The 27,921-nt window shown below is 39.3% G+C and overlaps 2 protein-coding genes and 1 long non-coding RNA gene across 15 annotated transcripts in view; 2 read left to right on the top strand and 1 right to left on the bottom strand.

Annotated features, from left to right (window-relative positions):
• PTBP3 (polypyrimidine tract binding protein 3) overlaps positions 1–8,240 on the top strand; it is a 45,078-nt gene extending 36,838 nt beyond the window's left edge. For all 4 annotated transcript variants that reach the window (XM_015652507.3, XM_015652509.2, XM_015652508.2 and 1 more), the window contains one exon: positions 425–8,240. In XM_015652507.3, coding sequence (XP_015507993.1) covers positions 425–557 — 133 coding nt within the window. In that variant the 3' untranslated portion in view covers positions 558–8,240. The remainder of the gene's footprint in view (positions 1–424) is intronic.
• LOC107216054 overlaps positions 1–18,032 on the bottom strand; it is a 39,086-nt gene extending 21,054 nt beyond the window's left edge. The window contains exons 1-3 of one of the 2 annotated variants that reach the window (XR_001525368.2): positions 17,757–18,032; positions 16,982–17,105; positions 15,022–15,607 (exon numbers count right to left, since the gene is read on the bottom strand). This is a non-coding gene — a long non-coding RNA (uncharacterized LOC107216054). Of the gene's footprint in view, positions 1–15,021; positions 15,608–16,981; positions 17,106–17,756 lie in introns of those variants that run through there. The other variant, XR_001525367.2, reaches the window with a different exon arrangement.
• The window catches only part of SUSD1 (sushi domain containing 1), a 41,843-nt gene continuing 31,940 nt past the window's right edge, over positions 18,019–27,921 (top strand). For 2 of the 9 annotated variants that reach the window (XR_004500565.1, XM_015652506.3), the window contains exons 1-6: positions 18,543–18,850; positions 20,289–20,420; positions 21,852–22,007; positions 22,681–22,833; positions 24,156–24,332; positions 26,235–26,411. Coding sequence is in view for 7 of the 9 variants with exons in the window: in XM_015652506.3 (XP_015507992.1) it covers positions 18,616–18,850; positions 20,289–20,420; positions 21,852–22,007; positions 22,681–22,833; positions 24,156–24,332; positions 26,235–26,411 (1,030 nt within the window). In the remaining 2 variants the exon portion in view is untranslated. Of the gene's footprint in view, positions 18,495–18,542; positions 19,224–20,288; positions 20,421–21,851; positions 22,008–22,680; positions 22,834–24,155; positions 24,333–26,234; positions 26,412–27,921 lie in introns of those variants that run through there. The other 7 variants (XM_033520677.1, XM_015652503.3, XR_001525366.3 and 4 more) reach the window with 7 other exon arrangements.

Genomic DNA, 27,921 nt, shown 5'->3' with positions numbered 1-27,921 from the left:
CTCATTTCTTGATAAAAGACAAGTTTTGTGTATGTAAAATGCCATATAAAAAATGAAAGTGATGACAATGTGTCTACATTAATTAAGGTTAGTTGGCAGCATTATTTTAGTATGATCATACCTGCTAGAATAATTCTGTCTGTATGGACAATGCAAGTATTTCTTAGAGGTGTTCAAGCCTTATTTTGACCTAGCTTTTTGAAGTACTGTGTAATGAAAGAATGACATGACTTTAAGACATAGATTGGCAAAATTTATGTATTTTTGTTATCTTTACATTTTAGCAGATGCCTAAATAGCTCTGATTTTTTTGTTGTACAAATGTATGTGATATAGCTAAGAAAAAAATCTTACTTATGCTACTTTTCTCTGTTGGCTAGTGAAAATTTGGTTAGGATTAATAATAATTTTTATTGTTCTTCAGGAACGATTGCAAAATGGCTCTTATCCAGCTGGGCTCTGTGGAAGAAGCAGTTCATGCTCTCATTGAGCTTCACAATCATGACTTTGGAGAAAACCAACATCTCAAAGTTTCCTTCTCAGAATCTTCAATCTGAATTTTCTGTGAATTTTCCCTTTAAGGCTGCATAACAGTTTTAGTAAAATCTTCAAGTAGAGACTGAGGCAGCTGTGACTGCTCTGTCTCTTCAAAGAAAAACCTTATTCATACATAAAGAATTAAGTGATGATTTTTTTCTGATTTTAGCTGCAAGTATGTCATCCATAGAGTATTCTGTGAAATAGTTCTAGCAACAATATTTATCATCAAATTTCCTACTTATAATTTTATTTTGAGAACATCCTTTCAGCTTTTGTTGAAATCAGCCCTACAAAACAATTTAGTGCTTTCACAATGTTCCAAATGAGTATGTTTAATGAAAAGGTAAATCTACTCTGTGCAGATTAAACACTAATTTGAATGTGAAATAGTGCTTGGGTTTCTTGAAGAAAAACAAACTGTGACTGTGAGTATCCTAGAAATAGTATTTATGTTACCAGGGTGTGTGTTCATACTTTGGCGAATCTTTACAAATAACTTGTTTATAAAAATAAAAAGTCTGTGCTGTTCTTGTAGATTAAGTTATTAGAGAAAAGGCAGTGCCTTCTCTCCGGGGAATAAAAGGTATTTGGCAAGTTTCTTCAAGGTGTGGTATTGGAGAATTAGATTGACTTGACTGTTGGTTGGAAGTCTGATGTCCTATTTCTACTATGAAGGGATGTGTAGCAGTACCTTGGAGAAAATAAAACAAGAAAATGGTCTTGATTTAAAATAATTTTTTACATTTCTCTAATTAATTAAATGTTTGCAATCTTATGGAAAATATTCAGGTCTATGATGGTTTCTCAAGTTTTTAAGAAGTTATTTTGCTAAGGTCATCTTTCAGGGCAGAAAAATTAAATCTCAAGGTTTTTTACCACTCTGAAGTCTAATACTTAAATTACTTGTATTTACCTAATTTTTTATTATGTGCCTTACTATGTGTGTATGAAACAATAGATTAGAGTGTTATCTGAAGAATCTTGCAAAAATATTATGGGCTTTGTGAAAATTCTTCTCTTGGTCTTTTGAAAATCTTTTCCATGATACTTCAAGATATATTTTTTCATTAATTAATACTTTGAATTCTAGTTTATTGTGCTTTCTTACTGAGATTGGCTATAGATGGGAATGAGGTTTAATTTGTTGTGAAATCACATAGGGATTCTTTAAACTTACCTAGTTGCACTTCTCTGCTTGTAGTTCTTCACTGATAAAAAATTCATACCCAGAAAAGATACACTAAAAAAACAAACAAACCTATATAGGAAGGCCAAACAGCAAATCCAGTTAATTTTCTGGAGTTCATCTGACTTTGAGAGACACTGGCTGTATCAGAATATTCTCTTGGGTTTCTGCATTTCTTTATTTTTAATACTCGAAAGTGTTAAAGTAATAGAATGCTATCATTCTTTCCTTTGTAAGTATGAAAAAAATGTTTGATACTGAATCTTCATTTCTCTTTGGGGAATGAGCTGAGATGCAGTTAGGTTTTGCCATGAGTGAACAGATGAATACTAATGACTTCTGATCATATTTTAAAAAGCTGAATTTAATTTTAAGCTTTTTTTCCCTAGTGTTTTCTTTCACATAGATTAATTGAAAATTAATTTAATTTTACTTTTCCACATTTTGAAGATCGATTTCTTTCAAGCATGGAATATATTTACTTCTAACTATTGCAGAATTAGTTTCTGCTGTAATGTTTTGCCACTCATAACTGTTTTTGTTCATCTAAATTGTATGATTTTCTTTCTAGAAGAAAGAGTATGTTTGTACCATGATCTAAGTATTCACTAGTGAACTTTCTCAAATTTTCCCTCTGAATTATTTTTTGCAAAAATCAGTCTAATAGTAGCTTGCCAGATACTATCTTGATGTACGTAAATTGGTTACAGGTGTAGTGTCAAGGAAACTTCCCAGTCCGACCATCCAGGAGCCACTCTGGTGGTCACTCTTGCACCACCTGAGTTGGGGCTGAGGTGCCTTCCCAGCTACAGCCCCTACATTCCCACTGTCAGAGCAGGTTTCCTCACTGGCTGGACCCCAGTTTCCTATAGCAGAGTCTCAGTCTCCTGATCCTTAAAATAATTTCATCACACTGCAGTAACAAACAAACAGCTCGAGCTGGTCCCTCTCAGGAGGGACCTGGAACAAAGGAACCCCTGGGCTTTTATCCCCTCACCAGTCTAGGCAGGGGAAGGTCTGGGGCCATCGGCTCCTGCCGCGTCTCAGCATCCGCTCCCCTGGCTGGGCCACGGGTCCCCGGGCCCCTGTTGTGCCGAGGGTCGGCTCTCCACGGCCTCTGTGCCTGAGCTCCACCAGCCAGAGCTCAGCCTGCAGCTCCCACTGCAGCTGCACCCCGAGCTACCTCCGTGACCATGTTCCTTAACAGTAGCAGCCAGTCTGACTGCACAGATGTAGCTATAATAAGTGCTGTACAACACAACTAGACAAATATGCAGAATGTACTATGTACTGCAAAGTTCAACTGGCTTGGGAATAATATTCCCTTAAGGGATGTTATCTTTTGGATATCACAGAATCATGGAATGGTCCACCACTCAGTCTGTCCAGGTCCTTCTGGATGGTATCCTTTCCATCCAGGTGTGTTGACTGAACAACACAGCTTGGTGTTGTCAGTGAACTTGCAGAGGGCACAGTTGATTCCACTGTCCATGTCACCAACAAGGATGTTTATGAGCTACCAGTCCTTATCCTTACAGAACCCTGCTCATTATTGGTCTCCACGTGGACATCAAGCTGTTGACCACAAGTCTTTGAATGTGGCCATCCAGCTAGAGGTCCACCCATCAAATCCATGTCTCCAGTTGAGACACAAGGAAGTTTTGTGGTTAGACAAAGAAGTGTTGTGCAAAGTCATACATTGCACAAGTCCTGATAGATGACATCAGTTGCTCTCTTCTTAACCCCCATTGCTGTAACTCTGTTGTAGAAGGCCATTAAATCTGTGAGGCATGATTTGCCTTCAGTGAAGCCATCTACTTCATAATCTTACTGGGAGCCAAGGTGGGACTTCCAGACTTACAGTTCCCTAGGTCTTTCTTATTTGCCTTTTTACAAATGTAGGCTATATTTCCTCTTTTCAAGTGAAGCTTTAGCTTTCACAGTTTCATAAACTTGTGCTGCTCAGAAAACCTCCTTTCCTCCCAGGCTACTTGTTGTTACATCCATCCTCTGTAGCCTTTCTTTTAGTGTTTGAGTCCATCCAGGAGTTCCTTTTTCATCTAAGGCCATCCTGGCATTTTTGCCTGATTTCCTCTTTGTTGAGATAATCACTACTGAGCTTGGAGAAGGTGATCCTTGAATACCAACCAGCTTTGTTGGTCCCTCTTCCCTCCAGGGTTTTATTCCATGGTACTTCTATGAGGCAGATTCCTGAGGAGACCAAAGTCTGCTGTCCTGAAGTTTATGGTAATGAGCTTTCTGTGAACTTTCCTTGCTGCCCTGAGGATCTCAGACTTCATTTTGTGGTCCTTGCGTCTGCCCTCGAGTTTCACATTCCCCACCAGCCCCTCCTAGTTGGGAGAAGAAGGTCCAGCATAGTACCTCTTCTCCTTGCCTCCTCTTATCACTTGAAGAAGGAAGTTATCATCAGTGCATTCCAGGAAGCTTCTGGATTGTTTATGTGCTGCTGTGTTGACAGATATTAGGGTGGTTGAAATTCCCCATGAGGAGCAAGGTTTGTGTATGTGAGGCTGCTCCTTTCTGTTTGTAAGGGGATTCATCTTTTCTGTCTTCCTGGTCAGACAATCTGTAGCAGCCCCCACTATAAAGTCACCTCTCCCTTGCCTGCCTTTAATGACAGACCCATTAAGTCTCTGTCAGCTTCATCCACTCACAGGTAAAGCTGTATGATCTCCAGCTGGTCACTGACATAGAGGGCAACACCACCTCCTTGTCTACCCTTCCAGTCTTTCCTGAAGAGCCTGTATCCTTCCATTCCAACTCTCCACTCTTTGGAGCCATCCCACTATGTGTCCATGACGTACCAATGAAGTCACAGGCATGCCTACGTCACTAACTGTTCTTTGCTATTACATAGAGACTTTGGATTTGAGACCCTAATGAAGCTGACTTACTGGCTGGAGTAGCTGGAAATCCTTTGTGTTGTTCTGGTGCTTTTCTGCTGACCTGTGATCTCTCTTCAGGCGCTGGGCATCTCTTGCTGGCACTGGCACCAAATTGATAGGAGTGGGATGGACTGAGGTTTCCTTCCCCCTGGCATCTTTAGTTTAAAGCCCTTCTCACCTTGGCAAAGTGAGAAATTTAGTTGAAAGCCCTTCAGCATGGCAAGCCTGTGGCAGAAGATGCTCTTCCCCTTTTCTGACAGATGGACCCCATCAGCCCTCAGTAGACCCAGTTTCTGAAAGCAAGTCCCATGGTCAAAGCAGCCAAACCCTTGGCTGGAACACAGTCCCAGAAGCATTTGTTGATTCACTAGATTTGGCTGGCCTTTTCAAACACCCTTCCTTTGACTCTGATCATTGATGAGAAGACTGCCTGCACAATCTTAAAGATTTTTAACTTAGGAAAAATCTTTAAGTGGGTATTTATTATGTTTGCTTTTTGGTGTTGTGATACAAGTGTCATGTATGTTTTTTGATTTACCTTTATTGTTCTATTTTTGTAACCAAATTATTCTTGTCAACATGCTTTCAGATTTGTGCATATCTGAAAGATGCTGCCTCTTAGGAAGATCTTCTTTCACAAGATATGCAGATAAGCTTTGAAACATGACAGTACCTCTTAACATTTGCTCAGCAGCATAAGACACTAGTTAAGGCTACTTTTTCCCCTTTAGTGTTCCAATTTGAATAATTGAAAATACAAACATAACACCTTAGTTATTACAGTACATTGTTAGTGAAGAATTGTGGCTGAAGGAATATTTTTTTATACTTTGTGCTTCACACATTAGTGCCTGGTGAAAAAGTACAGTTGCATCTCAGTTCTTTATTCCCTAAAGCCTATGATAGCAGATCCCTTGATACCTGTGAAAAGAGCAAAATTTGGGAATGATACTATTCTACAGAGTCTTACGGTGATGTTAATGGAAAGGAACCTCCAAAGGCCTTAGTCCTACCTTTCAGTCAGATTATAGAAAACTTTAAGCAGTTACTCTAAGAATTGTCCATGTAAATTAAAAAAAAAAAATAAAAATTGAATGAATTCACTGTTCTTTGGCAATCCTCACTGTGAATTTGCTTCCTTACTATGTAACTAGGCTTTAAACATACTGCATTCTATGTCTTTGCCTTTTTCCCTGTTAAATGTGTAACTGTGAAGAGGATTCTGGCTTCATCTTCTCTCTACTGTGGCCTTAAGTTGTTAAAGATAGGTTTATAATTTCTTTGACATATATTCTTAATTTCTGTTTGTGAAGTATCTGGTAATGTGCACAATGTAAATTGGAATTTGGGCACGTGGTGTGATTCTTTGGGACTGTCTTGTGCAGGGCCAGGGGTTGGACTGTATTATCCTTGTGGGTCCCTTCCGCTTCTTAATATTTTATGATTCTGTGACTGTATGGTTATGCCTCTGTATATGTCATGTCCTTGCATCAACTCTGAGTTACCTCCTAGTCCATTTTTTTTGATGGACACTTTGTTCAACATGTAATAAGGCCTTTTTAACAACCCAGGAGCAGCTAAGTGCCTTTTCAAATGATTTGTTGTATAATGGTAGAACTTTTGCTTCTTTGAAATTCTGCAGAACTCTTAAAACATCAGAATCAATTTCTGAAACTTTGACTCATAATTTGACTCAGTTGCCTTGTCTGCTGGTCCTGTAAGTTGCACTGGTTTTGTGTACTGATAAATTGAGGTCCTTTTTATTCAGAAGATATTCCACGTATCTGTGGAGACTTGCCTATCTGTGACATTTTCTGATTATTTGTATGCCAAGAAAACTTAGTCTTTGTGGATAGTACTGTCAGTGAAGTCTGTCTGATCAATTATCTTGCCCTTCTCTGATTTATGACAGTGGGAAAGTGCTAAGTTGGGTTTTTTTATAAGAGATATAGAGCTACTACTTGCCATTTTGTGCTGTTAGCTTATACTTTTGTTTTTCAAATAAGAGGTCAGCTGCCTACAACAAGCATTGTTTTGCCTTAACCTTTGGCGCTGATATGTTGTTAGCTGGAACATAGCTACCAGACTTAGTCTTGTTACTGTTGTGCTGAAATGATACTAGTCAGATTGCACAGAATTTTTTCTTTAAATTAACTTTATCTTCTGCCTTCTGAAGTTTGGTTGTTATATACAAGATTGTTTGCCTGCTTTTTTTCAAAGCAAATCCTAACAGTTAGAGTATAAAATTTCTGAAGTATTGAACTTCAGAGTTTTATTGATGGGGGATGTGATATAGGAACAAAATTGGACCAAAGTTTTTGTGCCTTCAGTAGTTTTATATGTAGGGTTTTTCATATCTGTAGGTGTCTTAAGTATAATAAACACATTTTTCCCCTCTGGAAAATGTATATTTATATTGTGAAAAATTAATATTGTCTACTGACTATACAAGAAGTGAACTACAGCTGTTTCAATACAGATTTAGTTATTCTACTGTCTTTCCCATTACAGTTTTTTCTTTTGTACTGCAATATGTAGGAATCCAAGCATAACTCGTGTTATTTCCAACTTCACATAATGACATTGTGCTTGGAGCAGTCCCAAAGAAATTAAATGCTTACATAATTGAAGGTACTTGATAAATGAAGAAAGCTTTTACTTTAGCAGGTTAATGTCATCACTGTAAGCAGATTTTCAGTTCTTGGGAGCTCTGCTTTATTTATGAATGGGAAGCTACCACACATAAATGTGATTTGAAGCACTTTTCAATTCTTCTTGAATATGTCACCCACTTTGTGCAGAAGTTTACCACAGAACTGCAGCAGCACAAAAATCTGCTAACCAAGCAGATTTTTGCATCAGAATGTCACTTCACTCTCTGACCAAAGACTGTTCTGGTTTTACTGAGATGTATGAAAACCTGTTTTCTCTCACACTCTTTTCTGATGGGAAGACCCAATGCAAAGTTTGAGGCCTCTGTTTGAGACTATTACTGGTGATAGAAACAGTGGGAAATGATATAGTAATGTGAACCAAATGGTGTGAGAGAAGGCAAAAAGTTAGTATGTTGCTTTTAGTACTGTACTCAACACAGTAAGCATCTCTAAAAATTGCTGTCATTCCCTCATTTCACGTGATCTGTTCATAAAAGTATACTTTCAGTTTATAACATGTTCCTCTAACACAAGAAAATACTGTAAATATTTGTAACATCATGTTTTGTTTTGTTTTTGTTTTTTTTAAATCTGGCAAAAGAGTGCTTGGGGAAACAAATGGAAATGTAAAATGTTTTTATATAAAAAGATTGTCTGTATATTTTAATAAGCAAAAGCTTTCATTTGTAAAGCATCTTGTGGCATTGCATGAAAAGTATTCCCTATCTGTGGAGATTACTTAAAACTGAAAGAAGATATAAGATGTATTAAAGAAACCTATTTTGTGACTGTGTAGTGCATGATGAATTTGATTTTGTTTGTGCAGTAATATATTCTGGTTTTTTAGGTTAGTGTGTTTTCTGATTATGTGATATCTATACCTAACTAATTTCCTAACTCTACTTGTTGTAGCATGTCTTTTAATAAATGTAATTTTGGCTGTACTCTCTGAAATTTTCCTGTGTTCTTGTCTATTGCTTTGGGGTTTTTCTGGTCTTATAATTGTGCAGCTAATTGCATCTAATTTTCTATTTTTTTCCTTCAGCATACATGGGCATCCAAACAAAAGCTTTTCATATCAAAAATATTTTAAGAGGGTTAATGCACATCTTCAGCAAGAAGAGCAGGGCAGATATTCTTATTTTCAGTAGGATGGAAATCTATTCTTCAACTCTTTAACAATACAGTGGTTGATGACTCTTTTGTTATTTGAGACAGGGATAAGAGGCTTCAGTGATGAGATACTTGGGGCCTTGTTGAGTATTCTTTTATCTTTTACCACGCTGTACTCCTTTCTAGTCCTAGGATCAAAATTCATATCCTTTGCACAAAGATTTTAAAATATGTAAACAGCAGCCTAAAAAGATGGTCCGCTTTCAGCTTCCTGTTTCTCAACTGTCTTGTTGATGGCTTTTCCTTCTTATTCCTTTGGTTGCGCTTCTCCGTGTTGCACAACACTAATTTAGACCCTCTTATTCTTGCATCCAAAATTCAGGATAGATGGTAAACAGATAATAGTCTAGGGCCATAGATACAAATATGAGAGGAGTGCAACATCTCCTTTTGAACTAAAATTTTAAGCCTGTCTGGAAAGGATTTAATTGTCTGCTACCCAGTAAATTATGCTATTACCAGTCTCTGAGTGTAGATGCTTTTGTAGGGAGAAAAATATGATTTGGTTTAGACCAAATTGCAGGTTTCAGCAAAATGCTTATTCTCCAAAGGCTAGATATTAAGTCCCCATATGTAACTCTTGATTTTGTCCTTGATACTTAAATGCTTGATGAGCATTCTGGGGAAAATGCTAGCTTCTGGTGGCCATAATTTGGCTTCTTATTTTTTGACCAAGTCTGCCTGAGAAAGCGAAATTCCTGACTGTTGTCTTTTCCCTTTACTCCTCAACCAAAAAATGAATCCCATGTTGAACTGATGTTTCCTGTTGTTAACCCTGCAGTATAATCACAGTAATTTTTTCCCTTAAGCAGTTTGTGTGTCCATCTTGGAAAATGAAAAATTAAATACAACTTTTAAATAGCGCAGATATAAAATTTTTTATACCAGAATTTGTTCTGTTACTTGCAAGCTGAAAGAGAAAGGGCAGCAACTGGTGAATTTGCCAGCATCTAATTTCTCTTATGGTTTGGATCAGTCCAAAATATTTCTTTATAGCCCCAGGGCTCACTCATTTACAGAAGTGGAAAGAAGATTATTCTATGCTTTGAAAACAAAATAAAAATTCCCACTTGCATTTTCTTAGCTCTGCTGAGATATTTTACTTGGGTTCTTCGGCATGTAGCAGGTGAGTACAAGGATGTCTAAACAAAAGATACTGAAAGCAGAAATTGTGGTAGAATATGTAGGTGAGAGAAGGTGTAGGGGGTAGAGGCAGAGGAAAGAAGAGACCTCAGAAAAGTGAGTCATCCCAGAGACCATTACCATTTCCAGACCAATGCCTTTATTGTTGATCATAAACTCATCTCAGATGCTGAAAAAAAAACAAAAACCAAAAAAAAAGGAGAGAAACAGTCCAGTGACAATGAGAACAAAAGTTCTCATCAGGGTAGTGCTAAGGTAGGAGTATGAGTTGCTTGGCTCTCAAAAATCTCTTAGAACAAGAATAATACTTTAGACTCAAGTTAGTGATCATTCTTATTCCATAGTATTTGCTGCTTAATCTAAGACAGTTCATCAGGGTTATATTTTTAGGTCCTGTGTTTTATTTCCAATCTGCTTCAAGAACAGCTACTCTGCCCTTTTGTGAGACTCAGAGCTTTTAATGAAAGCAAAGTATACCTTCTGTAATTCCTCCATTAAGTCTACTATATGAAGTGTTTTTCTAGCTGTGCACCATAGGGAGATACAAGAAGGCTGGAGAAGGATTTTTCACAGAAACAGTAAGACGGGCAAATGACCTTAAGCTGAAGAGGAGAGTAGGTTTGGATTAAACACTAGGAAGAATTTCTTTACCTCAGGGGTGGTGAGACACTGGAACAGGCTGGCTAGGGAAGTTGTGGACTTCCCATCCCTGGAAGTGTTGAAGACCAGGACGGATGTGGCTTTGAGCAACCTGGTCTGGTGGAAGGTGGTGTTGTCCGTGGCAGGCAGGTCAAACTATGTGATCTTTAAGTTACTTCCAAGCGAGAGTATTTTGTGATAATATGAACTGTCTCTCTTTTGTGTGTGCATAGTGTTTGTACAATGAAGGGTCTGTAAGGGTTTTTATTGAGGGTTTCCTGTGGATTTTTTTCCCTCCAGAGCTCATCTTGGTCTGTAAAGCCACATTGCTCAACACTTGGAAACTTTTTTCAAGGAGGGTGGACTGAAGGATATTGCATAATGTTTTAGGCTTACAGCTTTGTGGTTGGACACAGGTTCCATTTCTATTCTGCTATGGTGCTGCCTAGCACACACCTAGAGAATATATTCAGTAAGTATCACTGCCTGTAAAAAGAAAATTGAAGCTCTTTTTAAAACAAATTTGATCTCAAAAAAAAAAAAAAAAAAGACAAAGGCTAAGGAAACTAGGATAACTCTGCTCTGTCCTATGAATTCTATGTCCTATGAACATCTGAGAAAAACTGTCTATAGTTCCGTGGTCTGTTTTAGTCAATGCAGTATGGGTGTGTGCTGGAAAAAGGAGGGTTGTATGTTCTATTCTAATTAAAAACTTCTGGCAAAAACTTGAAGTTGTCAGGTTTAGTTGTTTTCAAAAAACGTGTCAATGTTACTGGCTGACTTTTCAACATTACTGACCTCTCTTTCCTTTTCTTCCCTCTTCCAATTCTCTCCTATTGAAGAAATTGAACAAAAATTTGCCAGTTCAATTGGCCAAATTGAACAAAAGCAGTGTGAGATTTAATAGCAGCAACACAGTACCTTCAGCAAAATGTCATTTCTGTATATGCAGAATTTAACTCATCTGGTCATCAGATTTGAAGTATCTAGTGAATTGTGTGACTAAGGTTCCCCATTTTGAAAATCTCTGAAAGCAGTTTTTCTGTTTAAGGTCACAATAAATTTCTAAAACCAGTTTGCTGCCCAAACAGTCTCTTCTATCACATCTATTAACTGAAAGTGGTTTCTAAACTTCTCTTCATAGGTTTGATTGGGTGACACGCTCTTTTCCTTTTTGTGTGTATGTTTTCATTACAACTGAACAGCTTAAAATTCTGTCTTGCTGAGGTTTTAATTATTTTTCAAAAGCATGCAGGGTTTACACTGTTGCTCTTTGTGTTTCAGCAAGTTTATCCTCTTTCTCAGAGCCTTCATTGGTCTATCAGATACTCAACTGGTTGAAGATTTTTGATAGCAGACCTCTCCGAATCAACTCCATCATTGTTGAGTGTGTTTGTTTCAAAAGTAAATGACCATGCATTATGCTCTTTAAGCATTAGCATGCTCTTAGATCTCTCAATGTTGATTCAAACACAGAGACGTGAAGGTTGATAAACAACACCACACTTCTTGATGCTAGACTCGTTACAGTATAAATGTATGTTTCTCTTTCTGCTCTGGTTTGGTACTGCTGGTTACACCTTGCCTGCCACAAGATGGCCTGAGCTAATTTCTCCTTCAAGGCATGCTTTATGTGCTTGTAAGATTCCCAAAGACCTTACTGGAATTCTTTGTGGAGCTCTTTTTTCACTAGTTAGTGCAGAGCTGTGCTACTTGTGTGAACAGTTTTTCTATGAGGAAGTTGTTCAATCACTATGTACCTCTAGCTGTTACACAAACTACTTATTCTGCAGGGCTTGGATTTTCCCGATTTTATATTATGGGAAGATTGTATTTTTTCATTTAGTTTTTTTTTAATGCTTATGATTTTAATCAAGGCCCCTCAAAAATATTTTCAGGTCATTGTTGCCTCTCATCAACAGGAAAATAGATAAGGAAAAAGTTACGTTTGAAGGGCCTGACCATAAGATGCTAGCAGCAGCATCCTGTCTTGCCTGGGATATCTCGCTCACTTACTGTCTCACGAAACCTAACAGGAAAATTGCTGATAACTTTAGAGATCAATTGCCTAGAAACACTGGACTCGATTAAAATGCTGAATGTAACTTTGGGAATCCTGCTGTTTCTAATCTTGATTCTGTCCATTTTAAAGACTAGGATCCAGTCTAAACAACTACACTTCTAAACTGACACACACATAACTTCTTACTTTCCAAATTATGGGGCTGTGCCTTCAGCCAAAGTTTAAAACACCCTGTGGTGTACATCTCGTTGTGCACCAAATGGGTATAGAATAAAGCATCTGTAATTGTAATTAGCCAGTGGATTCAGATAGCACATAGCAAGAAAAAAATTCTCAGCCTTGTGCAGGCCTAAATGGTCAGTCATCATTTAGTTCCCGTAGGCTTACATTATTTGAATGTCAAGTTTTTCTGCTATATGGAAAGTTTGTGAGCCAATGGTGCCCTTGTGGCCAAGCAGGCCCATGGTATCCTGGGTTACATGGGGAAGAGCAGTGCCAGCAGGTTGAAAGAGGTGATCCTGCCCCTCTGCTCAGCCCTGGTGAGACATCATCTGCAGTGATGTGTCCAGTTCTGGGCCCCTCAGTGCAAGATAGACATGGAGCTCTGGAGTGGGTCCACTGAAGGGCAACAAAGATGATTAATGGCCTGGAGCGTCTAACCTATGAGGAAAGGGTGAGAGAGTTGGGTGTGTTCAGCCTTGAGAAGAAACATCTGAGAGGAGACCCCATCAATGTCTATGAGTATGTGAAGGGAGGGTGTTAAGAGGATGGAGACAGGCTCTGCTCAGTGATGCCAAGTAGTTGGACAAAAGGCAGAAACTGATGCACAGAAGTTCTACCTGAACATAATGAACTTCTTCACAGCATGATTGACAGTGCACTAGAAGAGATTGTCAGAGCATTTGTGGAATTTACCCTCAACTGAGATGTTCAAGAATCATCTGGATGGAATCCTGTGCCATGTGTTCTCAGATTACCCTTCACGAGCAGGGAGGTTGGACCAGGGTCCTCCAGTGCTTCCTTCTAACCTTTCCCATTCTGTGGTTTTGTGATTGTGAGACAAACTTGATTTCTTGGAGATAGTATTTGAAGATAAATAAGGCTTTCAGCTTTGCAATTCGAATGAAAAAAAAAAAATAAAAAGACTTGGCGGCCTTTTATTTCCATAAAAATGCCGATCTTAAATCTTTGTTACAATTTATAACAACGCAGAAATGTCATCACCCATGGTGTATTTCTCCTCTGATTGCCAGTAAATATAGAAATAATGGAGTTTCACCTAATTTAATTTTCCAAGATCAAAGAGCAGAGCTTGTGCTGGTTTTGTAACAAAACAAAAGCACTCTCTTTTTTTATGCCAATGAATGCATAATTTTATGAATCTAAAATGCTATTCATTCTGCTGGCTTTGTATTTCCAGGGTCTAAAAATACAGTAATTTAAGGTACTTTCTAACTGAGATAAAAACAGCTACTTTAAACTTGATAAACAGCATGTGAAAGTTTGGTTGCTTACAGAACAACTCAGAGAGTGAAGGTTGAGGTATTTACTATGAAAGGTTTGGTTACTAGATTCCCTTTTCTTTCCCATTACACAGTGAGGATGCAAATCTGTGATTGCCTGGTGATGAAATATTGGTCCATAGAGAAAGAAGCCATGGCAAAAGAATCCCCAGCTACCTGAACAGCTTCAGAATGGTTTGGTTTATTGCCTCTGGTCACAGAACCACAGAATGGCTGGGGTTGGAAGGGACCTCTGGAAATCATCTGGTTCAACTTCCCTGCTAAAGCAGGTTTACAGGAACATGCTCAGGGTGCAGGATGGCCAGGAGCTTGTAAGACACAAATATGGAATTTATCTTCATAGATAGTAAAATTTGACAAGTTACCATATTTCCAATCCAATGTTTTAAGACTCACTTTTAGACTCATCTTGCCCATAAATACAGCAAAGTTGATGGTGAGAGTAGGATAATACAAGGTTAATTGTGTAGTCAGTGGGATTTGGGTTTTTTCGTGTACCTCTCAAAGATATTATCATCAATTTTTGCCTTAGTGACAAGCAGTTCTTAAGTTTGATGCTGCTGCAATGGAAAGGCCAACACCCCTGTGAGCCTGGGGAGCTTAGCAGAGAAGAAAGTATGAATCTTGTTGCCAAGTTCTTTCTCTTCAGATTTTTTTTTTTTTTCTAGCAGATATTTTAGGATCTGAAAGGAAAATAAATCTGTTCATCTGCTCAGAGCTGAAAAAAGTCACAACATTACTTTTCATTTATTTAGCTATTATTTTTAAAACATATGTTTCATGTCTGAACTTTTCCTTTGTGCCTCTCTGCCTCTTTCCTCCTAACTATGGTCTTCAGTCAGAACAACCCTCAAAATAATAACACAGCATGAAGCTCAGAAGCAATGGCTATCAGCAGTATTCTTGAATGACATTCTAAGATCTGACAACACTAGGACACCCCCTATAAACCAATATACACTAAGTCTTTGTGTTTTAAAAACTTATGAGAACTGGGGCAGACTGCTGTGGCATGAAAGCTTCTACCAGAGGTCGTGTTGCACCATACACAATTACATGGCAATGCTATCCCTGTTACACATCCAAGTGAGAGGGAAAAGTGAAGAGAGGCAGAGGGGGGTATCTTATCAAAGCTCCTAGTGGGTTTACGGCAAAGCCCAGTTTGGTGTCCTAGGCTAAAACCCACAGATAGCAGCCCTTTTGCTCTGCAGAGCTGCTTTTCTGATTAGCAGTAACTGTCAGGAGGCTTTATCACCTACTGTGCCCTTGTCATGAGATGTACAGGGCATGTTACATCCATGGCCTATCCTCTAGGCAAATTGTATAGAAGTATTCAATATTTAAGGTTCAAATTCAGGTATCCAATCCTTTCGCAGAAATCTCATTTGCATTTTCATTTTGACTTAGTCTGATAGGAGTTGAGACAGTGGCATAGGCACCCTGAGAGTACAGACAGAAATACTGAAAACAACTTGAGTCATAATATTTCCTTTAAAAAAATTCATACAAGATACTGATTTACTTCTGCACTATATTTACTGAAGCATTTTCATCAGAAACTGAAGAAGGTCAGCCAGTCTTTTCAGTTATTTCTGAATGTTTTGAGTTATTTTCAACAATCGGTGTTTCTTATTCTGGGAACCAAGTGGGAAACCAGAAACCAGATATTTATTTGATTAATTCTAAATAGGCAAGAGAGGGAGAATTCAGGTAGAATGAATGTTCCATCAAGCTGTAGTTACTGTTCTCATTGCCAGCTGGAAAGAAGCACTTGATAGGAAGCTGTTTGAGAATGCAACTGCACTATGAATAGCTGTGATCTGTTAACAAGAATAAAATACGTTTATTCACTCTGGCTGAAGATGTTTGCTGTGTTTTTAAAAATGTGTTTGCTGAAAGAGCTATTAGTATCAAATATTTCGTCTTCATGTGTCAAAATAAGCAGTGTACTCTATGCCAAAAATCCTTAAGAGAAAAACAAAGTTTTAGATGACATGATGATATTCGTTGTCTGCAAAGGAGACAGAAGAAATACAGATGGCTGAGGAGATGTTTAATCCAGCTTGTCCTTCTGATTTTCAATTATCTGCATTGAGATGCTTGCAAGCTAAAAATGCACAGGAGACTTCCAAGCATCTCTGGATTAATTTAATTACTTTGACTATGATAATTATTTTCTTTTCATGAAGAAGAAAAATTAAGGCAAATACTGGTACATACCAGTATTACATTATACCATACATATTTGGGTAATTTAATGTTAGGGATGAAGGAAACACTGTAATTACAAACTAGACTTCCTTTAGGTTTGACAAGGAAAATATTAAAATTTTTATCCTGTCCAGAACAGAAAATATAGGTAGATATTAGTCTGTGTTTTCATTAGGGATATTTTTCCGTGAAACAAGCAGGATTTGCCCAAGATGTTATGGATCAGCATGTTGGGACACTGGTCTGCCTTATCCTCCTGAATCTTTATCTTTCTGTACCAATTAACAATGGCTTGGGCAACTGACCTCAGGGCATAAGTGATCTGTGATGATCACTGGTGGATTCAAACCTGAAGCAGTGGAAGAGATTCTTTGGAAATGCTGTGAATTCTACATCATTGTCAGGATAAGGAGCAAGTTAGACAAGTACATCAGGAATCACAGAGCTGATTTTGTTGTAGAGCAGAAAACAGAACAAATAACCTCTCAACATCTTTGGACATTTATTTCTTATTACCATGCATTGAATTTAAAGTAGCCTTTGTGTGTAGTTTAATTATTTGGCTCTGAAGTATGTCTTAAACAGCCATTAATTGTCTGTTTGAGGCACGATAGACAGGAACATACCAAGGGAGTTAGTTCCAGTCTAGGTCCTGTACTTCTTTCAGCTGATACATATCATTGTTACTTTCTTTGAGGAATATTTCTATTACAATTTTTAATTTGTTCTCTTTATAAATATGATGTATTTCTTCAGCCTTTGTGACAAAAATATTTTCCCGTTTGCTGCATGAGGTGTTTATAATTATAAAAAGTTGCTTCCACTACTTTATATGAAAGGAACAGTAGAAATTGCAGGGATTAGTATGTCTGCTATACAGTGGGCTGCCACAGAAGAGGAAAATTTTAATTTCCAAACCATTTTAATATGTAGTGCAGAACAATTGCTCTCTGAACCATTTCTTATAATGATAAGCTACTTACCACCACTGAGAATGCATGCTGCTGATTTCAGTAATTTTAAGGGAGAAATATGTAGTAATGACATCCGTAGTGTGTATGTTCAAAAGCAGGATCACTTGTATGTAACTGGCTGCTGCTGAAGAATCTGGTCAAGATGAATAAACATAGCAGAAACTGATTAAAAGTGTATACATGCTTAAGTAGGCAGAACAGAAATTTAAAAACCCAAACCAACCAAACAAAAAACAAACAAGAAAACTCCAGACAAAAAACCCAAAACAAACAACCAAAAAACAACAAACCAAAAACTGGAAGAGAGCAACTTAGGTAAAAAATCAATAAAGCTGATAATTCAATGGAACTGGGGTTTGCGTCCCTTGAAATCAAGCACAATAATTTGGTGTTTGTTGTTATACAGCAGTAACAGGTCAGGTTATGTCACTTAAAAGTAGTGGTGATAGAGGACTGGACAGACTTAGCATTCAAAGGCATTAATAAAAAGCCACCATAGCACATGAGCAAAACTTCTTCAGGAACCTCATTAGATTTATCAAATATGCCTAATTGTACTTTTGTGTTAGGCTTCCGCGATTCCTCACCGCGGCACTCCTCTATTGTGGTAACTGGGCAACTGCATTTTTAGATGAAAATAAGTTTATGCAGCTTTCTAAAATGCAAGCTCACAGACGCGAATGAGGAGGACTATGAGCGCTAGGGCTACTACTTCTCTTATACAGCAGAAACTCTTTTAGGCAGCGCTACTGGTTCTGTCTAAACCCGAGGTCTGGGAATTCACCTGAGCGGCGTCTAAGGCCTGCAGTGAGAAAGCTTTACTTTATTTGGAGCACTGGGGGCTGGCGGTGTACGGCTGCACCAGCTCCGTACATCGCGGGACTGATGGGCCAGCTCCGTGCCGGGGCGCGGCGGCGCCGTGCGGGGCGGCGGCTGCGGCGCTCCCGCCGGGGACACGCGGAGCTGCTCGGCCCCGCTTGCCGAGCTTACAGCTCCCACGTTCAGACAGGTGTGTCTGTCCAGCCGCCCTTCCCGGGAATCACAAATAATCCTACCATCCGTTTCTCCCCCCGCCCCCGGGCTACGGACAGCAGCAGCCCTTATCAGCCTTGCCACCTGCCTGGCCGGGGCAGAGGCGGCGTCCCCGGGAAGGAAAGGGGTTGTGCCAGGGAAGAGAGGAAAAGAAAACAAAAAAGGAAAATAAGAAAAAAAGGGAAGAAAAGAGAGTGTTTTGCGGGCAGTGGGGCCGGGGAGGAAAGGGGCCTCGCTGAGGGTGAAAGCCCCGGCGGGCCCGAGGGCGCGGCGGCGGCGATAAGCGCGTCCCGCCCTCCTCCCGGGCCGAGGGCTCTGCCCTGCCCTCGGCTCCCGTCCCTCCCTCCGCCCTCAGGGCCATGCAGAGGCAGCGGGGCCGTGCAGCACCGAGGTCGCGGTGGCGGAGGGGACATGGGCCGGGCCCCGGGGCCGCCGCCGCTGCTGCTGCTGCTGCTGCTGGCGCTGCCGCGCTGCGCGGGGCGGCCGCGGGGTGAGTGCGGCCGGGCAGGGGGACTGCCAGCTGGAGCTGGGAGCCGGACAGCCCCTGCCGGTAGTGGTGGAGGATCTCCTGGTGGTGGTGGTGCTGGTGGTGGTGGTGTTGGGGGCAGCCCATGCTGGTGTGCATGTCCGAGTGTCCCACGGTGATGGTGGCGGAGCATCCCGAGGTGGTGGTGATGGTACCCGCGGCGGCGGAGGCAGAGGGAGCCGTGGTGGGTGCGGTCCTTGGCGCCGGCTGGTGTGTCTGTCTCCTCGACACCTGCTGCGGAGGTGGTGACAGCGACCTCGTGTTCTGCCGGGCCGAGAAGGCCTTGCCACGGCGGGAGCCGCGCCTGAGGGAGAACATGGGTAGGACCAAGACATTGAGGTGACTGTAGTGCTGGCATGATAAATTGGGTGTTGTGAAGGACAAAGAAGTAATAAAATTTCAGCTGTAGTAGTAAGGGGAGGCAGAGGGTGGAAACACGTTTTTTTAACTCCTGAAGCAACAGTCTGAGGACGATACTCCCATGTCTTATCAAAAGATGGAGATATTGTAAGAAAGTTCTCTCCGTGGCTGTTTGTAAACTCAGTTTTCTCATCTGTGTTGGCTGCCGTCGGATGCTGACAGTTTTTGTTTTCTGTTCGTATCAGAAACGCACACAAGTATATAAAAACATGGATAATTAGGAGTAGGATTCTGCAGTGTTTTCTACAGCCTTAAGGAGCTCACAAATGCACTGTAAGTAAAACTGACACCCTGCACATGTGGAAGGGCAGTTTTATCACAGTGATAAATTTGATGCATAAAAATACTGGAGTGTTCAGCTGCCTTCTCCTTCCAGTTATGTATTTAGACATTGTAGAGTGGTCAAAATTTTGTCAGAGAAGCTAAATATACAGTGATGTTAGTATTCTTATCAATTTCTGCTATCTTAGAAAAGTAAGAAAATTCCTTGCTTCTGTCAAGCACCATCAGATATCAGCTTGTGCAGTATTAGTTCTTTATCTTAAAATATAAAAAGGTGTTAACAGAAGCATGTTTCATCTACATTAAATGTCATCTATGCTGACATTAGTCATTTGTAAAGTGAGGGTATGTGTGATAATAAAAAGAGCTTATCAAGAAAATGGAGGAAAGTGAACCTAATGCCCTGAAAGTATGAATACAAAGGAGAGAACAAATTTATATTTTATTCTAATTTTGTGTATATTTAAAGCCTTGTCAAACTGTAGTAAATTAGGTTGTGTGCTTCTCAACCACGTTTAATATAAATTAATTTCTAAAATTACTTTACTATAAGTCATTTTACTCCTGGCAGCATTCACAACTTTTTTTTGAATAACACTTTTACCATACTGACACATGATACAAACAGATTGAAAAGTATCCCAAATATCTATGTGTAAATAACAGAAAAAAACACAACAAAGAAGAGGAAACATAAATAAAGACAAAAGAGAAACAAATGCGTATGGAGAAAAGATTAATAATAGTGGGTAGAGCTGCTTACTATATACCTTCTAAACCTTTCTGATTGCTGAAGAGCTCTTTTCCTTGTTGTCAGAGAAGGATGAACAAAAATGCTCAGTTGTTGAATCTTTTCTGTTTATTTTTCATCTTTAGTCTTTTCATACAATACCTGGGGTTTTCCTGCAAGTTTCAAGATGAGATTGGGGGACATAGTAGTCTATCCATGTGTTTCAGACTGGATTTTATATCCACTTTGAATTCTGTGCTGGTTATCCTACCATGCCACAAGGTATTTTACAAAAAAAGGTAATTGTGTTTTTTTTGTCCTTAAAGCAATTGTGAACAGATCCATTCCTGATGTCTGTGCAACTTGCCACATTCATGCAACATGTCAGCAAAGTGGAGGAAAAAGTGTTTGCATCTGCAATTATGGATTTGTAGGCAATGGAAGAACCCATTGTCAAGGTAGGCTGCCTGTTTACAAAATGGAAAGATACTCTGTAAATTCCTAAAATGCTCCATCTCAAGTAGTTTCAATGAATTCTTCAAAGCAGGCTAAAAACTGTGTCATTTCTTGGCAGAATTTCCCACAGAATGTATTTGGATTGTTTTTCCTCACCAAAAGACTTCTACATATTCAGAAGTGTTTAATGTTTTGTTACTGTCTCTGATAGTGTCCTTCTTAGACCATTTTATACGTCTGAATCAAAATGTGAATCAAAGAACAATGTCAAATGCTGTGTCTCAGTGTCTGTAACAGCTTACCAGTGCTTAAAGGGCTGGTCCTTCACCAGCGATCTCCTGCTGTCCGTCTCTTACCTTTCTTTCACAAAGCACTGGCAGCTGCTGGATCCTGCACAGAGTTCAGCTGTCTCGCTGTAGGAAAAACACAGAATCATAAAATGCTTCAAGTTTGAAGGGACCTTAAAAATCACACAGTTCCAGCCCCCTTTCCATGGCCAGGGACTGCTTCTACAAGACCAAGTTGCTCAGAGCTCCATCCAAGTGGCCTTGAGCACTTTCAGGGATTGGGCATTGGGGCATCCTCAACTTCTCTGGGCAACCTGTTCCAGTGCCTTGGTATTCTCACAATGATGAATTTCTTCATAATACCAAATCTAAATCCATCCTCTTTCAGTTGAAAGCAATTCCCCTTTGTCTTAGCACTACAGGATGTTGTCCAAAGTTCCTCTCCAGCTTTCTTGAAAGTCCCCTTTAGGTACTGGAGGGCCATAATAAGGGCTCCCAGAGCCTTCTCTCTTCTAGACTGAGCAACCCCCAACCCCTTTCCTTGTGAGAGAGGTGCTTCAGCCAGCTATTATCTTCATGGCCTCCATTGGACTTGCCCCAGCAGTTCCATGTCCTTCCTGTGCTGGGCCCCCAGAGCAGGATGCAGGGTTCCAGGTGGGCTCTCACCAGAGCAGAGCAGAGGGGCAGAATCCCCTCCCTCCCCTGCTGCCCACACTGCTCTGGATGCAGCCCAGGACACGTTTGGCTCTCTGGGCTGGGAGTGCCCATGACTGGATCATGTCCAGCCTCTCACCCCCAGCACCCCCAAATCCTTCTTGGCGGGGCTGCTCTTGATCCATTCTCTTCCCAGACTGTAGCTGTGCTTGTATATGCCATAAGGAAGAGTGGAAGGAGAGACCAGGGCCCTCTGGTTTCAGCAGCTCTTAAACTCTTAGGTCAACTTAAGCTGTGTCATGAAGTGTTTTCACATTTTCATCCAGGGACTACCATTTCTGTTGTTCTCCAGCTTACCAGCAGTGTTTACATCCCAAATAATTTATAAAGGAAATCAGTAAGGAGCAGTCTGGTTACTTGTGCATGAGTGAATGGGGGAGGGTACCCCACATTTCTTAATCTCTCTCTGATGTTTTCCAATTGCACTGACAGATAAAGATGAATGCCAGATTGGAGCCAGCAAGATCTGTGGAAATCATACACTGTGTCATAATACACATGGAAGTTTTTACTGTGTTTGCCTTGATGGATACCGAGCCTCCAACAACAACAAGACATTTATTCCCAATGATGGCACGAACTGTACAGGTAGACATCACAAAGAATCCTGAGCATGACAAATCTGGAACTTAACTTTCTACTGCACAAGTATTTTTTTTCCCCATCACTGTAGAACTTCTTTTCTGACACTATATCAGAGAACTATTTGTTGTTGATGTGCTTGTTTGACTTCCAGGTTCCTAACAGCTATGAATTAGTTCCATTTGGAACTCTGCCATGTTACAAATCATTGCTTCATGGTCTCATTCAAATGATGATCTTTAAAGAAGCAGCAGCAGCTAGATTAACAAAATAAGATGATACTTAACATTCCCCAGATTGTAATTTTTGTGTTTAGTGTAGAATATTAGCCAGTCCCTTGTTAGTGATGAACTGTTGTAACTGTTCAAGAGATGTCTGGATACAGGATTTTTCTGGAATTGTTTGAACATCATATAACATTGGAAACTATTTGTCAAGTAAACCAGCAGTAATTCTAAAGATAGGTAGCTTTCAACTAGCTATCTAGTTCAAAATTGCAAGAGTCCTCTTTCCAGATGCTTGAAGATGAGACAATGATAAACTCCTTTGTTTTCCTAGAAGAGCTGTGAGAATCTATGTAGAACTCTTCATGAAAGAGTTAAGCTTGGGCCCTATATTATTTAATGAAAACAAAAAAATCCCTACTATGAAGTGCATCTACTTTTCTCTGAAATTTTAGATATAGATGAATGTGAGGAGTCTGGACTGTGTGGTCACAATGCAAGATGTGTGAATACAGAAGGAAGCTACATGTGTTACTGCAATGATGGTTATAAATTAGAAACTGGAGAGCATTCTTTTCATCAAGATGGAAAGACAGTTTCATGCAAAGGTGAGAGTCTTTGGATGCGGTTTTTGCTAGCATATGAAATCACATGTTGAACCATAGTGTAGTGCCTGTTCTGGCCTGAGCTTCTCCAGGGCAGAAACCCTTTCTCTGGACTTTGCTTCTTGTATGATTTTTTTTTTCTCTTCTTGTATTCAGTTTGTTCCAGTGATGTCAGGATCCCAGAATCAACGCCAGATATTCCTACAGGTTCTCAGCAGTGCTTCAGACGTGCTGGGTCACAGAAGCTTGATAATGTTATGAAAGTAATGTAGTTAGTTTCGGAGTAGAAAGGAAGTGTGTTGTAATCCAGTTGTTTATATAATCACACCACATAAAGGGGAAGAGAAGAGAGACTAAGTATCTGATAAGAGAGCTTAGATGAATGAAAAAAACCAAGGGGAGAGAAATACTAAAACAACAGTTTAGCTATTTGTTACATACTATGCCTTCTGCATAAATAAATGGTTCCGTTTATGTTGCCATAACAAAAAAACCTCAACCAAAACCAAGTTTCCATTTTGAAAATCCATCTTTAGTGTCAATTTTCACAGATGCAAACTGATAGCAGTGTAAGCTGTGGATATCAGAGTATATAAGGAACACAGGCATCCCAGGTTCTGCCTAGATTATATTCAGCTTTTGTTTCTGAATTATTGCCAGAACCATCAGTAAAGCTCACAGCCTGTAAGAGTTCAGTTTTTCTGACTGGAGTGCTCCACTGTGTTTGCCAGAATTGCTGATAACCCTGCTTCTTATCTCACTGACTTGCTCCTCTGTATTCGGTGAAGTAGAGTGTCTGTACCGATTGTGTTTCTTGTTGCACAAGGGAGCCCTGTCCAAACAGATGTGCTGGAGGAGTGCAGCTTTTGTATGCAGGCCTTTTCAATGAGAGGAAGCATTTGGAGGGAAGAACAGTTCTTTTCAATTTATCCACTGCAAAGTGCTTCATTTTCCCCATGCACAGGGAAATAAAGCTGTGCACCGGCGTCTGATATTTTCCTCTGATGCTGAAGTATCATTCAGCCATTGCTATAATGAGACTGGCCCACGCAAAGAACCATCACATTGTAGTGTCTCGTCTTTGGTGTTGTGAATGGCTCCAGCTGTATGTTAGTAAGGGTGTAGCTCAATAACTGCTTCCCTGTGTTCCTCCAACTATGGCCAGGACAATTCTTCAAATCTAGTATTCTACCCCCTTTGGCAACCCCTCAGATTCGTCAGATCGTGTGTATTTTGTGATGTGACCATCTAGTTCAGCTAATTTTAAAGTGGTCAGGTGTTGTGATTTATGTACTGTGAGACCTTTCAACCCAGTCTCTTTGCAGAAATCGGATGTGGTTCCCCTCCTGAAATGAAGCATGGCTACATTGTGGGGAACTACAGCTTGCTACCAGGAAGTGCAGTTCATTATGAGTGTCAAGAAGGGTTTTACAGCAATGAAGGAAAGTTCTCATACTGCACTGCAAATGAAACTTGGGAACCTGCCACTTTAAGCTGTAAAGGTGAAGAGTCTTAAATATTTCTTAAATTCTTCATTAAGGAGGTTCATGCATGAGAAGTGTGTTTGTGAAGATAGTGGACTTGTTTCTACAATCTGAATGAAATGTTTTTTCAAGATCTGGTTATTTGCAGAAAAAGAAGAAAGTAAAAGGACGTGTTATTGTTTACCTTTTTCTTTAGTGTAGTGACATTTTTGGTGCTGGTCCCTGCATTTTTACAGACACTGCAGTGTGTCCTTCTGCCTGTGAGCTGAGGCTTACAGAAGACAACTAGATTTCTTTAGCATTTAATGGCTACTGAGTTGGAAAGCATCACTGACCTCTCATGAAAACATCAATTTCCCTGACACCTTGAGAAGTTTTGTCTGAAGGTTTGCTGTAGATGCAAAAGAGAGGCATCGTAGCATTCCACAGCTCTGGGTAGTCTTCGTAATTTTAAGAACATTTGTGTGTGAACAGACATTTCCACAGTGTTAAGTTTCCTATGACTGTACACTTGCTTTGGTGTTCTAATCATCCATTTTCTGGCAACAATATTACTGCTTAAGGGTGCATGATTCTTTTTGTGTACCCGTGAGTAGTTAGCCTTTGTAGGAGTTAATTGCTACTTGAAGTGCTAGCTAGCAGAAGATACACTGAGTGTAGCAATTCTACAGGGGAGAGTTGTCATCCTGGAAATTGCCACTGTCAGTCAGTGAAGAGAGTTTTTTCTTTCTCTGAAATGACAACAGTCCTCATGGTTTCCAATTCTTTCCCTTTCTCATTTTTTTCCCTCTGAGAATGGATAGAAATGTAACATTTATGGGAAGTGAATAAATCAAAATAAGGGCACTAAAACAATGTGGCTAGGGAAAACAAAATATCGTCACAAGAAATTCATAAGAAGGAAAAGATAAAACAATTATAAAACAATGCAAGTAACACTTCCCCCCCACCCCCCAAAATAAATAAAGGACAATGAATTTGAAAACAAAAAGGGAGTGCCTCGAGTCTCAAGCAGTCCCTAGGGAAAGATTGAGGAATGCAATTCTTGCGAGTTGTTGACATATTTGTTTTTTGCTAATGTTTTTCAAAAGTTGTTTTTTCATTTTTTTTTTTTTTTATTTCTATAGTCAAACAGTAGGTCAGGTCAGACTTTCTTAGCACATCGTTAATTGAAATAAAATACATGATAAACCAAGAAACAGCTGAAAGTCTGAAATGTCAAACATACTTCCTCCTTGTATTGCAAGCTCTTTTCCTGGTTTTCAATTAGGACTTCTCTTGTAAAACCAGCAAGTCTGATTTTTTTTTTTTTTAATACTAGTAAATGTACCTTAAACAAGTTCTTCATATTTTTGTGTGTGTGTGTGTGCATGTTGGCTTCTTTGCTTAAGCCTTATGTAGACTCTTGCCTTAACAGGAAACTTCTGTATTATATGTTGTAACCTTTTCTATGGTTTTTCATTTTTACAGCTTTTGTGCACTTTTTAAAGTTCTGCTTTCTAAAGGCAGTTTCTGCTCATCAGCCTTCTTTTGAGTGTTGCTCATTGCTAATGGTATAGAACCACCTTATCAGATGTAATCAGGTTTGTCAAAGCAGGAGAGTCTAAAGATTTAGAAGAAAACCAGGACTTTTCTCTATACAACAGCTAGACCGAGGAGGGAGTCACAGATTTAGCATGGTATTCTGAGAGAAAGATAGGAAAGTTTTGTTGGTTCTTTTATTTGGAAGCAGATGCTTGGAGTAGCTACAGCACTGTCAGTCGTAGTAGGAATATTGCAGAGGACCTGAGGAAGTGTTGCATTGCTACAGGAGAAGAGGGTTAGCTGGTGAAGATGAAAGAAATATTTATGTGAGTGCAGCTGTCATTGCTCCTGCTGGTTGACTAACATGTCTGTCTTCCTCTTCCTTCCTCTCCTCAGGTGTGGACTGTGGGGTTCCACCTCCTGTTTCGCATGCCACAGCATCTGTGGGTGGGACCACATACAGAAGTGAAGTTACTTACAAGTGTGATCATGGTTACCTGATGGCAGGCAGCAGTCACACTGCAGTCTGCAATGCCAAAGGACAGTGGGATGGCCCTGATTTGGTGTGCAAAGGTAAAGTCTGAATTCAGATTTATTTAGCATAGATACCATTTAAATCACTGTAATAAATATCAGTCATCCTCTTTGGGCATTCAGTTTATACAATCTTCTGACATAGAAAGTTGTCACAAAACGAAAACCATATATTGAATAGGGTTGGTTCTTTTGGATTTTTTTAATCTGTCTTGCTAATGAAGTTGCAATAAATTGTTAAAAGTTAACATTCTAAGAACATAATCCCAATGCATGTCAAGCATTTGGATTAGCATGAGATGAAAATACAGCCTAAATTGCTGACGTTTTTCCAGTTCAATATCCACTCTACTTTTCTGATAGCCATTGAAGTCACCATCAGAAATCAAACTGCTGTTAGTTATTAACATACCTTCAAAATTCCTATATTTTGACAAATTTTGCAAATTTTGAATCCTCAGACATGCTGTTGATATTTGAGATGAGTCAAGTCTCTTATAGTGCTTTTACAGATTTGGAAGAATGTAGCCTAAAGAGCTCCATCAGTAAGATGAAACACAGAGGTACATTTTAAAAAAAAAAACAACTCTTCTGTTTTTGGTTTGTTTTTTTTAAAAAAATTTGGGCTCATATTCTTAATTAGGAGACCATAGAATAGTTACACACTTTAGTCAGTTTTCACATTTGCACAGCTTCACTTTTCCATTTGTTGGGCAAGAAATATCTTTTCAGCTTGATCCAGCAGGATCAAGCTTTCAGTTTATTGCAATCAAATGTAGTAATTTTTTTTTTGAATGCTCCATGTATATTTTATAACCACTCTCTACTTTTAGAATGACCTTTAATATTCTTATTCTGTGTCATAAGTCTAAGTGGAAAGTTTTCAGTGTTACACAAGAATGTGCTTCTGCATTTCAGTCTGCTTACAGAATGGCCATGGGCAGGTAGCTGGAAAAGTAGGAGTTTTTGTGTCTTGTTACATACTGTCCTTGTATGAGTTAAGCACATGCTTGCATGTACATTAGTTATTCCAAGGCTTGTTCTGATGATTTATAGTAGATAAACTGTACTCGTCCATACTCATTGCTGCTTGGAGAGGAAGGTAGTCATGATGGTGGATATATTGCCCATTATTAAACACATATGTTTAAATTTTTCTTTAAAAGTTATACAGATCATGGTTCTATAAGCTTTGTTTTTTCCTTCTTTGTTTTTTTTTTTAAGAGAATTTTAGAATCACTTAAAATTACTGAACAGTTCAAAAAAACTTGTTTGCTCCATATAGGTTTTAACGAGGGTAAGATTTTAATTCTTATAACTGAAGTGGTATAGAATATTTTCTTCAGGTACAACATTCACTGTGAATTGAAAAGCAGATTTTACCCTAAATAATACTGTTCCATCTATTTGATCTTCACTTCTTATTTTTTTGTTCCCTGTTTTTATTATGCAGCCCACAAAACCAGAGGAAATGAATTAAATTATTAGTTCATTATCCCTGCTTTCTAATTACCTGTAAGTGGTTTGCATAATCTGACAAATTTTCCCT

This window comes from Parus major, chromosome Z, assembly GCF_001522545.3.
Source record: "Parus major isolate Abel chromosome Z, Parus_major1.1, whole genome shotgun sequence".
In the NCBI taxonomy this organism is placed as follows: domain Eukaryota; kingdom Metazoa; phylum Chordata; class Aves; order Passeriformes; family Paridae; genus Parus; species Parus major.
Note: the sequence above shows the minus strand (reverse complement) of the source record. Positions and strands in the feature narration are given on the sequence as shown.